At 38.9% G+C, this 16,566-nt stretch overlaps 1 protein-coding gene across 1 annotated transcript in view; it reads right to left on the reverse strand.

Annotated features, from left to right (window-relative positions):
- Window positions 1-8,249, reverse strand: part of tpm4a (tropomyosin 4a) — a 29,775-nt gene extending 21,526 nt beyond the window's left edge. The window contains exons 1-2 of the mRNA XM_037698113.1: window positions 7,997-8,249; window positions 6,270-6,395 (exon numbers count right to left, since the gene is read on the reverse strand). Of these exons, the coding sequence (XP_037554041.1) occupies window positions 6,270-6,395; window positions 7,997-8,110 (240 nt within the window). The 5' untranslated portion in view covers window positions 8,111-8,249. The remainder of the gene's footprint in view (window positions 1-6,269; window positions 6,396-7,996) is intronic.
- Window positions 8,250-16,566: the final 8,317 nt, after the last annotated feature.

Raw genomic sequence — 16,566 nt, forward strand, 5'->3', positions numbered from 1 at the left:
GATTATTGAGCATGGACTTTGTTGTTTTCAACCAGTTTGACACGACTGTCAACAAGGAAGAGGGCCGGCAATGGAGGAGGGGCCGTACCAAAGAGACCGTCTTAGCACCAACAGAACTGGTTTGTTCCACTTTGGAGTAAGCTGTTGGGGGGAAAATCAGTTTTGTGGTGTGTTTCCTTGACTGATGAAGCCTTCCGGATCAAAGGCGAAATGTTTCAGCACAATTAAAGAAACTGTCCAGATGACATGACTAAAAAATGTTGTGCAATACAAACAGTTATAATCTTGGCTACAGCAAGAACTTTACTGAAACTCCTCAGACTGATGAAGCCCTCCGGATAGAGGGTGAAACGTCTCAATAAAAAAGAAACTATCCAGATGACCTGACTGAGAGTTATTGGATTTGGTACCTGGATGATTGAGCATGAACTCTGTTGCCTTGAACCACTTTGGCTGTGGCTGCCTGCCTGGGAGGAGTCGACAGGGGACAGGATGGCCCCAGAAATAATCTTAGCACCAGCAAACTGGTTGGTCCATTTAAGGAGTTTACTTCTTGGTGGGGAAACAGTTTACTGGAACTCCTCAGACTGATGAATCCCTCTGGATAGAGGGCGAAATATCTCTATAAAAAAGAAACTGTCCAGATGACCTGACAGAATAATTGGACAAACAGTTATAGTATGGGAAAATGTGTAAAAATACTATCAAAAGGGAAAAAAAGCACTCTGGATCTAGAGCCACACATGACTCTTCAGACCCTCTTCTAACTTTGTAACCAACAACAGGAAATGGTACTTTTCGTAGTTTTCCATTCGAAACAACTACAATAGTAATATTCCTGGGTATCTGGGCTGCCTGTGTGGACTTATCTATTAGAAGACTTTTAGTAAAAATGTAATGCATTGTGTGCACAGCTTCCTATCATTCCAGTAACAGAAATAACTGAATCTGACACAAGTTTTTAATAAAATGTTTGTGTTTGGCGTGATCAGTTTTCTTGCTGAAGTAATGCTTTGTTAGCACACTCCCAACTTTCTTATGCAACTTTCTGACTGACCATATAGACGTTCTCCCAATTCACCAGAAAATTTACATTTTCCACGTATATTGAGGCAGATTACCGTTTAAGTAGGACGTAGTCGCACATCTATTAGATAATATAGATATAAAGGCATCAAAATATGACATATTAACATAAAGCAAGTTATCATAATAAAGTGAAAAATAAAATGGTAAATGGACTGTACTTATATAGCGCCTTTCTATCTAATCAAGATACTCAAAGCACTTTACACTATTATCTGTGCCCTCATTTACCTCCACACACACATTCAAACAGTGCTTTATTACACCTCTACAAAGCTAATTGAACAAATCATTCAATAGAGATTAATCAGTGCTTTTAGATCACATTCATACACCGATGGGACACATATCAGAGGCAATGAGGGGTTCGATGTCTTGCCCAGGAACACTTCAACATGTAACTGCTGGTGGAATCTAACCCCCAACTCTCCTATTGGAGGACGACTGCTCCAACCATTCAGCCACAGCTGAATTATTGTCTGTAAATCCACACATTGCACCTGAAGTTAATCACCCTGTTCTCTTTCAAATGTATTTAAAAATGCATGATCCCAGCCAATCCCAATTGTTTGCAACCACATCAGTGGCTGCTTGAAAATTCCTTTACCGCTAACAAATGGTGCAGTTGGTGCAATGGTGTGGTTGGTTAGGTATAAATTCTTGCAGTTTCAGATAGCTTGACTTTCCTGTTGATATTGGAGAGTCACACTCGTCGGCGCTCAATTTTTAAATATTTTTTTTCCTTTAGGCTGCTTCTTTTGTCAGTGGTCGTCACAGCGAGCAAACTTGCATGATACTTTTTTTATTGTATTTACACCATATGCCCAGTGCTTAATTTGAGCCGGATCCTGCCGGGACAGGATCCAGGAACTCTCTCATTTTGACAGAGTGTGTTCTGGTAACTGTTTGTTTGGATCTGATAACTCTCAGGCTTACTAATAATAAAGTTATGAACAAATATGACAGCCTTGAACAAATAAAATTTATGTTGGATATGTACACTGAAAATAATTACATAAACACTCATTTTAAACACAACAGTCACTTATGAGCTTCTTAATGCCACATACAAGCTGCTCTTTCAAGTAGCATTTCCGCTTCTACGCTTAAAAAAATCTCCATCCCTAAAATAGTGGTGGGGGTGAGCGCAGAGCTAACCAGGCATTTGTATGCAGGCAACAGCAATGAACAGACGGAGGAGGTGCCTGGAGGTTTCACATGTGGAATCGCACAACAGTGAAGTCAATGGAGAAGAGTCTGGTTCGGCACCGTCAAGTAAAAGGGGAGGGGGTAGGATGCTTGACAAAAGTGGAGTGTTTACAAATGTAGGTAAACGTAGATGTTTAATAACCCATTAAAATACACCAAAATGCAGGAGATCTCATCTACTTTATTCAAAATTTTCTGGTAGAGGACCCCCAGACCCTTCGCCCATGCCCCCATTTATCATAACTTTTTCATTTTTGAAGAACCATGTGTGTTTGTCATGAAGGGGAAGGCAAACAAGCATCTTTATCATCACTCTGCATACCAGTGATGTCCAATGTGTGGGTATAAAACAGATTTATGCTCCATTCTTCATGCTTTTTCTTGTGTCACTGTCTATATTCATCCATATCATCTCTTGTTTCACGCTGCAGAATCCACCCTTTTGCCCAGATACAGACATATTGTTTACCGCAAGAAGAATCTCTCACAGTCAGACTCATGCTGGAATTGAACCCCTTTCTCTAATTTGCCCCTCGCACCGGAAAAGCTGGAGGCATTGATTTCATTAGACACAGGAGTGTGGGACTTTCTGTTTGCCTTGGCTGCATTCCTCACATACCAGAGTTCCCAGGCCTGCTCTCTGATTTCTCCACACGGATGACCACCACAGAGCAGCTTTCCCTGGACAAATGTAATGGTTGCTGCTGTGAACCAGTTATCAGATCATGCACTATGACTGATTGGTCTCACCTTTAGATCTCTAGAAGCTGCACATATTGTTAAAGGCTCTGTCTGGTTAGTTTAAGCTAACAATAAATAGATGACCTAAGTATCTATGCTGCTGGTCTCATCCTATTTTATAAAATATAACTCCTTGTTCAGTAATGATCTAATGCTCTGGTTTCCCAGTAGCCTCCAGGTTTCTTTTCTGTGTGGTGGCTTGCCTCTAATTAATGATATGTAGAGGGGAATTTATAGAAGTGGAGCAGTTCAGCTTCTCCACTTGTGATTTCAATGTGTGCACCTTCACTGGAAGTTAGCATCCTTTGAAACAAAAGAAATGGACTATTTAAACTATCTTTTCATTGGAAGTTACCGAAGAGTGAAGGGGACACATGTCCAAACAACTTTAGCAAGAGTTTTCACCAACTTGACCCACTTTTTACATACGTGACCTTCCTGGGTTGTTTTCAGAGTTTATTTGAATCTACGTGACGATAATACAGCATGAGTCGGACTCCAACTGGGTGCATGGTAAGAACTTTTGAGTGTAGAAAGTCCTGAGCTGCATTTCCCTGGGATATCCTCCATGAGATTTCAATGATAATCCATCTTGGTGAAGCATTGGAAAGCTGTTGTGTTGTTGTTGTTGTTGTGGCTTTTACTCTGTGCAAACTGTACTCTGGACTTTGATTAGTTCTGACTTCTTCGGATTGTCTTTCACACACAAACACTGTCACAAACTTTCAAACACACTCATGTGCACACACTGTTAAATGCCAGAGGATCTGACAGAAATACTGCACTGTGGTTTGTGGTGATGCCCACAACTTAAAATATGACCCGTTCCCCCTCAGGTAATGCTGAATAAATAAAGAAATGCTTTATTTAATGTTCTGCTTGCTTTACTGAATTTTTTGTTTAGACAAAAATGTTTTCTCAAAATAAAAATATGAGACTTTAAGAAAACAAGTTTGAAAATACTACCAATAAAAAAATATTCATATTACTCAACCTCATATTAAGAGATAAGACCAAAAGTTTTAGAGATTCAATGCCCTTGTATGCACCAAATTATTCCACTCAAAATCCATGGAAATAATTGGATTAGACTTCATTAGTTGGCTTGTTGTGACTTTTATACATTACACCAAACAAGTGGAGCATTAGTAAAAACTCTTGAGCTTGCACAAAGTAGTGCAAAAGTCATAGCAAAGCTAATTATCTTTAAACTCTCAAAATGAAGATATAAGATAAATGTTTCTTATACTGTAAGTTTGGTTGTTGTAGATTACTGGAACAATGGTGACGTTTAAAGAGGTATTATTTTAGTTAAATTTAATACTAAATGTTAAAAATCTAAATGCAAAAATTATTTGCAGTTTGTAAAAAGAACATTATTATGTCGAAGATAATTTCATTGTTGGCATGGGTTGTATAACTAAATGTTTAAATATATATATATATATATATATATATATATATATATATATATATATATATATATAATTTCTTGTACTACCCTGGATTCCAAAACCTGAGCTTAAAGTAGCCAGACCAACCAGTGCAATGTCTCAAAAATCAGTCTGGAACCTGAATGAGCCAAACAACCATTCACACTCTGCACCTAGGAACATTTAGAGTTACCAGTTAACCTAAGATGCCTGTTTTTGGTCTGTGGGATGAAACCTGAATACCCAGAGAAAACCCAGGTGGGCACGGGGAGAACATGCAAACTTCACCTAGGCCTCAGGCCAGGAGGCAATCCTGCAACCTTCTCACGGAGAGGTGAGAGCTCTTGACACTGCATTGCCATGCCGCCCATGTTTGTCATGATAAGCAATAAAACTTAAAATAATTGTTTCATATGTTGAGTTCAATTGTTGCACCGTTAAAACACTACAACATTAAAATCCTTGGGAGGACCACTGAACGTAAGAATTATAAAATGAAATCAAATGTGTAACAATGGTCATCTCCGAAAGTGTGCTGCTTTGAAAGACTTGAATGTGTGTGTGTTTTCACAAAGCAAGTTATTGACGACAAGAGCACAAGCCTTGAGTCAATATTTAAACTCATCTTGAAGATTCAGTATTTGAGTTGGCCCTTAGGGTTGGGCAGTCATGCCGTGTCCTGGGTTATCTAAAATAACAATGATATCCCTTTGAAAACATATACCGGTATTGTACATATCTATATAGAAATATATATATTCTCAGTTGTAGACGTATCATTATATATATATATATATATATATATATATACACACACACATATATGTATATATATATGTTAGAGAAGATGAGAAAGTCGCAGATTCAACTCCGTATAGTCAACATCCAAATGTGGTTGGAAAAGGTGAAAGACCCACACCTGTCTCTACCCTCATTTGCCCCACTCTGAACCCTGAGCAAGGCCTTTAACCCCACCATTTGCTCCCAAATAAACAGGTCTCTCTTGAAAATGAGTTCTTGTGACTCAATGAGATTACCTGTTTAAATAAAGGGTAAATGAAAACAAAAATTATATATATATATAGTCTTATATATAGTCTTGACAGTCTTGTCAAACTTGGGGACTTGTCAACAAGGAAGAGGGCCGGCAATGGAGGAGGGGGCGTACCAAAGAGACCATCTTATCACAAGCAGAACTGGTTTGTTCCACTTTGGAGTAAGTTCTAGGGGGAAGAATCAGTTTTGTTGTGTGTTTCCTTGACTGATGAAGCCTTCCAGACCGAAGGCGAAACGTTTCAGCACAAAAAAAAAAAAAAAAAAGAAACTGTCCAGATGACCTGACTGAAAAATGTTGGATTATATACCTGGATTATTGAGCATGGACTTTGTTATCTTTAGATATGATATATTGATTCTATAATGTCATAAATATTTTGTTTGAGCCATTATTTATGGGTAAATACATGGTCTGTAATAGATCAAGAAAAACCTTATAGGTGTATTAGAAGCCTATTATGTCCTTCCTATGTTAAGAGACATATTTGCTTTGAACATATTGCATGTAATTTTTAGGCTTGACCACAACTTTTCTGGAAGCGTACCATTGAATCAGTTCAGTGTAAACTATCTGCAACTGATGTGACAACAAATGCAATGAAAACAGTAAAAAAATGACCACCTGAGACAAAGTCTGTATTGTGATGTTTGATAGAAATAGCTCATTAACAAAGTAAACACAAAAGAAAGCTCACATTTTCTGATCTCCTATGGGTGTGTATGTGTGTGCCGCCCTTAACTCACATCTGCAGCTTTTTTCTCAGACAGTTCCAGTTTTTCCTGAGCATCTTTTAGGCCCTCAGAGAATTTGTCCAGTTCATCTTCTGTCTGCTTCAGCTTCTTCTGGAGGTCCAGCAGCTCATCTTCCAGCTGCAACAGAACAAATAAAATTACTTCTGTTGTGTATTGCTTGCTATGTACATCAATGACTACACTGATCACCAGTTTTAGTAGATGTGTGTTGCACTCACCACAGCAAAGGCTCTAAAGGTTACTGGGGCTGATTTGACTGTCTAATCATATTTATGACATTTGATAACTCTTAAATAGCTATCAGTCTCTCTTGACACAAACTTTTATGACACCTCTTTCTCCACACAAACACACTATAAGACACATTAGACATGTGAATCCAGACCTCTGTTCTGACTGATAACAGATATATTTTTGGCTTTACGAGAGTGGAATGCAGCTGGATTATCAGACACACTTCTTGAGCTATGAGAATAACACTGATTAAGACAAACACTTAACCCTCAGTAAGTGTGTGTGTTTTTGTTTCAGGTTACATTGTGGGGACCAATTTGGCAAAAAGTCCTACACTGGGGAGACCAACTGCCCCTTGTGGGGACCAATGCCTGGTCCCCATGAAGATGGCTCGTTGGGGGGTTAGGGGTTAGGTTTAGGACTTAGGAGTAAATTGCGGATGGGTTAGGCATGTACTGGTAATGGTTAGGGTGGCCGAGATGGGGTAGAGGCAGGGCAGCCGATTCGGGACTTGAAAGTCCCAGTGTCGATCCCCAGTCATTGCACATCTCGTGGTGTCTCTGAGCAGGACACCCTATCCCCAATGGCTCCCTGGGCACTTTCAATAGCTGCCCACTGCTCCACCTGGGGGTGGATGGGTTAAATGCAGAGAGTCAATTTCGCCATTGTATGGGAGCATACAATGATGACAACACATACACATTATTATTATTATTATTAGGTTTAGGGTAAGGGTCAGGGTTAGGCTATAGAAATGAATGGAAGTCAATGCAAAGTCCTCACAAGACAGAAATGCAAGAACGTGCGTGAGCCTGTGTGTATGTGGGTGTGTGTTTACACTTTACATTTCATCACTTAAACCTCCTTAAATAGCTGATCCAGATGTGGTCTCATCACCAGAGCTGACCCATATCAAAGCTGGTGTTGCGTAATAACCTCGTATAAATTTTATTCTTCAACCATTACATTTGTTTTTTTGTCATTTGGCTGCTCACTTCTGCAGAGATCACCACAACAAGTAAATCCCCACAATCAAGATAATTGATTTACATTAGATGTCATCCCTGCTGTAAGCTGGACTCAAACCTGTAGCCTCAGGGTTACAAGATCATGGCACTGACCACTGAACTACCACAGCCCCATTAGAGATGAGATAATTACAGTCATAAATAGAGCGAGAGGAATTAAAATACGATCAATAATCTTTTACTTGTCTAGAAATATTTTTGGACTGTTTCCTTAAAGGTGTGTTTGTAATGATATCAATACCACAAACTAGATATAAAGAGAAAAAAAAAATGCTAAGTAAATGTATTTGTTTTAGTTTTTTTTTTTTTTGCTGTACTATTATTAGTACTTACATTTATTCATTTATATGAGATATTTTTGTGTCACATTTGTGTTTTTCAAAGAATGACCATGAGCCTCATCTTCAAACTGCAGGGTTTGTACTTTAAGTTGGCATCACGTTTGACTCTCCCCACCTGTTTGCATTTGTCCTCCGCCGCCTTCTTGTCCGTTTCCGCCTGCTCGGCCCGGTCAATGGCGTTCTCCTTGTCCAGTTTCAGCATCTGCATCTTCTTCTTGATGGCCTCCATGGTGACAGATCAGTTCAAGTCCCCTATGAGATGTGGAAAAAGCACCTTGAAAAGTTTTATGTGCCGCTGCGCTGAGATGCAGGAAATTGAGTCCTGGAGGAGACACGGATAGAGAAAGAGTTGTAAAGCTGTAGAGAAACAGTGAAAAGAACGAGACAGAGAAGGTAGAGAGAGGAGGAAGGAGACAGAGAGAGCTGTGAAAAGAGATGAAGAGTGTGGCCCTATAAGGATAGTTATTTAGACTGCAGCAGAACCTGCCTCCAGTCTGTGATCAACCTCTCCTCTTCATCTTTCTCCTCCTCTTCTCATCCTGCAGAGGCTCAGAACAATCCATGGCTCCTTTCATTCATCCAATCACCACTCTGCTTTCACTCCATCCTGTCTCTTCAGCTATCACTCTCCTTGACACATACTCCACCCTATCTAACCAAACTCTCGTGGCCTGGCTGCTCTTTTCCACTCACTTATTCCTCACCCGCAGCCAATCTCCTTTTTTGGGTTGCTGAGTTTCCACAGACAGAGATCAGACGGGCAGGTCATGTTTCCACTTTTAACCTCTTGTCAATAGCCAAGTTTCTCCTTGGCACACAATATCTTAACTTTTAAAAGTATGTGTGACAAAGAAGGGGAATGTATAAAGTGTGAGGAAAGAAGACTTTCCGTTTTTTTAATCATGATTTCCCAAAGTGTTGTCCAGTCCAAATCCACCAATATGTGTGACCTGTTTGTTTTAGAACCACAAGTATACCAGGTATAGAATACCTTGAATCCTGGAATCAATCAATTTCAAGCTTAAAAAAAAATAAAAATTTGTCACTCGGACCTTAACTTCTTGGTAACTTACATCTCTCTCAGTCTGTAAATGTGTGCCTCTATCACTTTACTACATCAAAGTTGTTTAGGTTTTATAACTACTGGTACGTGATGTTATTTAGCTACTGTATCTTTGTGTAGGGGTTCAGAGTTTTGTGCTGTCTTTGTCTGTTTCCTCGTGTTTTCTGTCACCTCTCAGTGTTTTCCCTCCTTGTGTTCAGCCCCTGTCTCACCTGTGTGTAATATCAATCACTGCAGGTGCCCGTCATTACCCCTTGTCAGTGTTGTGTTTTTATTCAGCTCCTTGGAGTCTTGTCTTTGTCTCCGGATTGTCCTTTATGGTGTCACGGTCTGCCTTCCGTCCCGTTCGCCTCGTCTTAGTAAACTGCCTTGTCAGTATTTTGATTTTGTTGTTATGAATAAAAATTGGTTTAAATTTTATTCGGAGTCTGTTTTCATCCTCCTGCACGTGGGTTCAAACACGCCAGTCGGCAGATCCTGACACTTTGAATGCCATGAGTGTGTAATCAGGAAGAATGAGAAAAATGTATCTTGACTGTGAAAAGTTCAGTGCACCTTGTATTTGAGTTGATGAGTGAAGGTTGGACCGAAGAGTGAACATGTGAACAAAGTTATCCAGTGTCCACAGTCATTGGTCAGAAGAAAACAAATATGTAGAAAGATCGACGGCTCAGAGATGCAGTGACACATACATTTGTATGGACAATTAAATGCAAACTCCACAATTAGATGACATTGTCTCCTGCTGCTGACAGACAAAGGTGGGTGACTTGTTTGCGTGTGTGTGTATATATATATATGTCTGTTTGTTAGCAAAATATCTCATGAATCAGAGGTCAGATTGTAATGAAACTCTCAAAGTAATTGTAAGAGGTATAAATATTTAACCTGTGAAGTCAAGCCAATTTGAAATGGCCTTATGGACTGTATATTTAACTTATTTGAACGTGTGCGACTCAAACTGGGTAACAAACAAAACAAATGTTAACGTGCTAAAATATAATCAGCAGTAAAGAATATGTGAGGTCATCAGTTTCAATATGTTATTTTGATGTTGATAAAATATTTTACACATCATTTAAATGACAATGACTGTTTTAAACAGGACTATTACGTGGCAACTTGACTGTGTTGATCTATACCAGGGGTGTCCAACACGTCGATCTTGATCTACAAGTCGATCGCAAAGGTAGTTTGAGTAGATCGCATGACATTAAAAAAAGACATCAGCCTGTCGTTCATCCTCACTATGAAATTTGTCACTTGATATACATACATACATACATACATACATACATACATACATACATACATACATACATACATACATACATACATACATACATATAGGGCCGCCAGTGTAAGACCGGATCTATTCTGACACATAGGTCACCACACATACAACCATGCCAAAACTAGCAAGCTACTGAGTTGTCTAGTTAGCCTCCAGTTTATTTGTTTTAACCTAAACTCAAGAAAGGGTATAAAATGAGTGGGGGAGCTGGACCAATCAAGAAGCAAAAAATCTACCATTTCCATACAGAATGGGAGGAGGACTGTTTTTCCACAATGTCCTATTTGAAGTGCATTTGTAGCATTTGCCTCATCAGCCAGTCTACAATTGCTATCCTGAAGATGGGAAATGTGCAGTAGCATTTCCAGACTGTTCATAAAAACTACAACACTGACTTTCTTCTGAAAAGTGAGCTAAGAAAAGCAAAAGGTGAAGGAACTAAAATCCCAGTTACCCAGACAGCAGTCATTTTTCTTGCAGCTGACCACAAAAGCTAAGGCAGCTACCGAAGCATCATTCTGGGTGAGTCACTTCATTAAGCCCAAGAAGTCTTTTCAAGATGGAGAGATGGTCCTTGTGCGATGTCGAATGTTTCATGGTGATATTGTGGGTGGCATTGTGCTGTGCATGTTGTTTTGTCATGGTGGTCTCTCGTTTTATCTAGTTATCTTTTATTTATTTATTCTTCTTTCTTCTCTTTCTTTAACAAAAAAAAAATAAAAAAATTGAGCGATGATGATAAGTTCATTGAAACACTCCACAATGTTTCTACACTTAAACTGAGCTCAAAAAAAAAAAAAGATGGAGAGATGGTAATAGAATCATTCGTTTATGCAGCTGACTCGTTGTTCCGAGACTTTTAAAACAAACCAGAAACATTATCTTCGATCAAAGCTCTCCAGGTATCAAGAAGTACTGTTGCACGGCGTTGTGAAGTCATGTCAGAGGATTCGACCCAGCGGCTTTGGGAGGATATTGTGGCCTGTGAGATTTTTTCACTGCAATCGTACGAGTTTACAGACGTGAGTGACACAGCCCAGTTGTGCATTTATATTCGGATGGTGTTTACCGATGACACTACAAGCTGACATTCAGCTCAAAAGCCAGGGCTCACAGAGATTTTACTCACAGAGGAAAAGTGCCCGAACATGAGGAAACGTGTTACCTCCTTGACTGCATTATGCATCTCCACTTATATAGAGTCAGCCTTTTCCCACATAAAGATTATTAAGTCCAAATATAATTCCACCATGACTGATGATGGTCTTGAAGTGTGCTTGAGGCTGGCTCAGCAGATACTGTCCAGACTACGCATCCCTGGCTGATTCCATTCAGTGCAAGTCATTAGAGTAAGGTAATGACAAATAATGTATAGTGTTGTATTGTGCAATATAGGTTAATGCACAAGGTACATCAACATATAATGTACAAATAAAGAATACTTAATATTTTTATAAATAAATGTATGTTTTGTATTTTTATAGAAGGAAGATCACTTTGACTTGGACATTTTAAAAGTAGCTCGCATGCTGAAAAAGTGTGTGCACATCTACATCTTCCTCATTCAGCCCTGTCTTAGAACAAAATAAACACACACACACACACACACACACAGACAAGAGTAAAAAACTCTTTTCTGCCTTTGCTTTTGGTTGATAATAATAAAATAAACATGGTAAAATGACTTGTGGACCTGGTCTATGGTTTTCTGCATGCTTTTGAATGCTGCTTTGAGCTGAAACATTATCAATCAAACCAGCAGAGGTCCTCTGGACTAGAGATTATGAAAGCACATGAAAAAAACTGTTTTTAGATTTTTTTAAATAATTGGGAATTTTTAAAAAATCACAAGTTAAATTCAAGTGTTGATGTCGAGTAGCTGCAAAACCTCTATCACAAAACATGTTTTCATGTTTATTATTTAAACTTTTTTCATTCAACCTTTATTTAGACAGGTAAATCCCATTGAGCCTCGAGGACTCATTTATAAGAGAGACCTGATTTCAACAAAGAGTGATGACAACAGCGACAACAGTAGACAATTATTAAAAGGCATACAGATTTTATTTTTTTATTTTTTTACAAATACGATGGCAAAAAAAGTAACAAAAACAGCTAGATTATAAGGTGAATGTTGAAAACTAAAAACAGGAACATGTCTGCGTTGGTCCCTGCCAGGAGTCCAACAGATTTTTAAAGCCACTTAGAGAGGTCAAGGTCGAGAGCTTCAGGTCTTTTTGCAAGATATTCCAGGAAACAGGAGCGGAGTAGGAGAAAGTCCTTTTGCCTAGTTCAGTCCACACTGAGAGAACACTGCAGGTAATAATGTCCTGAGAGCGCACGCTGTAGCTGCACTCACGCAGAGACATGTAGGAGGAGATGTATGAAGATGTATGAAACTTAATGACAATATTACTGCTCCTCCACATCAAAAAGTGTGGGCATGGGTACAGCACAGGGCTGGTCCCCAAGAGAAGCTGGAGAATGTTGCTGAAGAGAGGGAAGTCTGTGTTTTCCCCCTGGACTGTGCAGGACCATGGATAAACAGCAGAAGAAGAATGGATGACTGGATGGATAGATCTGCACATTTACCCCTGTGAAAACTGCTGTACTTAAATTATTTTTAACAGTGGTGGGCACAGATCTGCTAATAATAGTGAAACTAACGTTTTGTTTAACAGATTAGCATTTTTGCAAACTTTGGACACTGTTAGCAAAATTTGCTTTTGCTAAATTGGGTTTATTCAATTTTAAATCCAATTGTTGTGGAAAAAATGAGTTTCCCAAACAATCAGGTGTAGACTTCTACACATTACAACAAAGCTTTGGAGAACAGTCAACAATCACATCAATGCATTTACAAGTTCACATCAGTGCCTTCACCTGTCTGAGGTTCTGACCCGTTCTGGCTTCCTGTAGTAAGCTGTTAGCTTATAAAAAAAAACTCTTAGGAGCCATTTTTTTATTTTTTTTTGGGTGGGGTGGTGACAGGTTGAGCACCTTTCAAGGATTCTCCAGGAACACGTCACTGTGTCTACTATTCATCCATCCATTATCTTTTACCCGCTTCTTCCATTTTGGGTCATGGGGGTCTCCGGTGCCCATGTCCAGCAATCACTGTGCGAGGGGCGGGTACACCCTGGACAGGTTTCCAGTCAAACAACCATTCACTCTCTCACTCTCAGCTAGGGAGAATTTAGAGTTACCAATCAGTCTAACATGCATGTTTTTGGTCTGTGGGAGGAAACTGGAGTACCCGGAGGAAACCCACCTATGCACAGAGAGAGCATGCAAACTCCACCCAGAAAGGCCCCCGGACCGGGATTTGAACCAGCAACGTTCTCACTGAGAGGCAGCAGCTCTACCAGTTGTGCCACTGTATCTACTATATAATTCAAATCTTGAGCATAATAAAAATTATCTCTTCACTGTCTCTTTAGTCGCATCAAGACTGATTAAAATGTAAAGGAAAAATTCTGGAACCATTTTATTACACCAACAAGAGGGAGTAGGTAAAGTAAAGTCATGAAGTCTTCATTAATAAAGTAAAATAACAGAGCATGGTGGGTGCATAAATACACATTCCCTCGACACCACTAACAAAATTCACAAGCTCGTTCCTCTCTGTTGGGGCCGTATCTCGAAGAGTCCGTTAAGCACACGTGACAAGACGTGATTGGTCAACGCAGCTTCAACTGAAAGGGGATAAAGATGTGTGACGCAGACTGATTGACAGTCATCTTAGTGTTATTTTTACCTGTTTAGCATTTGTTTAGCGGAGTGCAGTCCCTGTGTACAAATACAGTCTATTAAACTTTTACCTTTTACCATTCTGACCATATGTATATATTGTTGTAGATAAAATACAGCATATTTGTGTTGTTTAAACCAAAAGTTCTCAGAAAAATCAATCAATCAATCATTTTTTTATAAAGCACCCTTCATACTAAAAGCAGCTCAAAGTGCTGTACAAAATTATAAATAATAAACCCAAATGTAAAAGCAAACAATACACACACAAAAATACCCCACACAACTGTATGGAAATTGTATTGTAAAAACCTTCATTCTACATTATTGTAACACACAGCTGCAGCAATACTCTCTGCTTTAAGATGCAACCAGACACATACTGGATGAATGTTGCAACGTTTCAACTCAGTCACTCAGTGAGCAATTGATGGATGTGATTTATTGTTTTTGTATTTCCTTCATGCTCCAAGTATGCCTTAACTTGTTGCTTCTCAGCCACAGAAATGTTGTGGAGGGGCTGAGACTAAACATGAACAGCCCTCAATCAAAAGGAAATTCCTCTGTTTTCTTGTTATTCATAACAAAGAACAGATTATTTTGATTGAAACAGCTAAGAGAGAGGAGAAAACTTGCTGCCTTTGTGTTTTTTATGCTGAGTTGAACAGCTTCAGCCCCACTGGTAGAACAAGAAGTTTCCCTTTGTTTTCATTCATGAGTGAACTCTCGTACCCTTAGGGTGTAAAACGCACATTGTGCTCATCTAGACTGGACACCACCTGGTTTTTGGTGGCTTACTCACCGTGTGAGAAACACCTTCTCCTTTATGGCAGACTGAAACATGTTTCCTGTATGACGTGAGCTCCTGTGCTCGCTGCAGTGACATCATGACTCCCAACAATGACACAAACCATCCATTACCAGCACAGATGTCTGGATATTTACTAAGCTATAATATCTGATTTTTACATTTTAGAACATTTCTTTGCTTTTGGTGGGCATCACTGTGTAACACTGTGATCAGTTAGTTTTAGCTCTGCCTAAATATGAAACTGACACATCCCAGATGTTATGATGAACTTGGTTCACAATTTGACTGAAATGTACCTCAGTCCATGTACAGTCCATCAAGTTTTTCATTATTTTTAAGTATTTCCATCAACTTTACTGGATTTTCAAAGCTCACATACGAAACACAAATAAATGCAGTCTGTGACCCAAACCATGTCATATCTTCAGTGCACATATGTCTCAAAATGAGCGTTTACTTCACATTCAATTAAATATTCTGTAAGTTTCTGAGACAAAAAGGCAGTTATAATTGTGATATATCCATTCTTGTGAAATATAAATGGTGATTTTGAGTTGCAATTGCAAAAGTGTTTTTTTTTTTGTGATCCATGATCACTCATCATCTGTAATTTGTACCATTTTGCAAGAACTTCATTTGTATAAAAATTGTCAATACGCGTGTGTTTGACAAGTACCTGCAGAGGGAGAACAGAAAAGGCAAACAGGACATTTAGAATAAAGTAACACAGGAAATGAAACATTTTAGTAATTTTTGACATTTGTTATTCATCTCATATTTTGCACGTGCATCCTTTTCTCTGATATCCTCACACAGCCCAAAAACTAGCATAACAGATAAATAGACAATTTAAAATTGCCATAAGGTGTGAACATTTTTTGGGAATATAAAGAAACAATTTACTTTAACTATCAGATTATATACTGGCTCTTGTACTGAAGCATACTGGACATAATTTAAATTCAGTTGTGCCCTTTATTTAAGATACAGACATTTTCTTTTTTGTTGCTGTTGTTTGTTTTTGTGCTCTTGCACCACTTCTTTCTGCAAATGATAAAATAATTAAACAGTACTTCATGTAGAAAAGATTACAAAAACAAAAGTTAAGTTTACTCAGGGGTCAAAGTTCTCTTTCCACAACCATTGATTGCTGGAACTATAGGTGCCCATGCAGGTTAAGACAAAGTTGCTTTAAATGCAAAACTGTAGAAGTTTAAAATGAGCTAATATAACATCTGTCACACCAGTGTTTTATTTTAGTGACCGAAAGAATGATATTGCGGATACAGGAGGTTGAAATGAGTTTCCTCCACAGGGTACCTGGACTCTTCCTTAGAGATAGGGTGAAAAATTGAAAATATCCTGATGCATGCTCAATAATCCAGGTAGAAAAATCTAAAAAAGTTAAATCAGGTCCTCTGGACGGGTTCAATAAGCAAAATAAAACAAAAAAATAAGTAGAAACTTCAAAACACTTCTTCAGACTGAAGAAGTGTTTTGGCTGAAAGAGGAAATGTTTCTACATTTAAATTTTTTATTTTTTTTTTTAACCCGTCCAGAGGACCTGATTTAACTTTTTTGTGTGAGAAGTTCAGTTATCGGTGAGAGACTCGGAGTAGAACCGCTGCTCCTCCACATCGAGAGGAGACAGTTGAGTTGGTTCGGGCATTTGGTATGGAGGATGCCCCCTAGGCGCCTCCCTAGGGAGGTGCTTCGGGTATGTCCGACTGGGAGGAGGCCCCGGGGAAGACGCAGGACATGCTGGAG

Source organism: Nematolebias whitei, chromosome 3 (genome assembly GCF_014905685.2).
Source record: "Nematolebias whitei isolate Nwh7 chromosome 3, NemWhi1, whole genome shotgun sequence".
NCBI classification, from domain to species: Eukaryota; Metazoa; Chordata; class Actinopteri; order Cyprinodontiformes; family Rivulidae; genus Nematolebias; species Nematolebias whitei.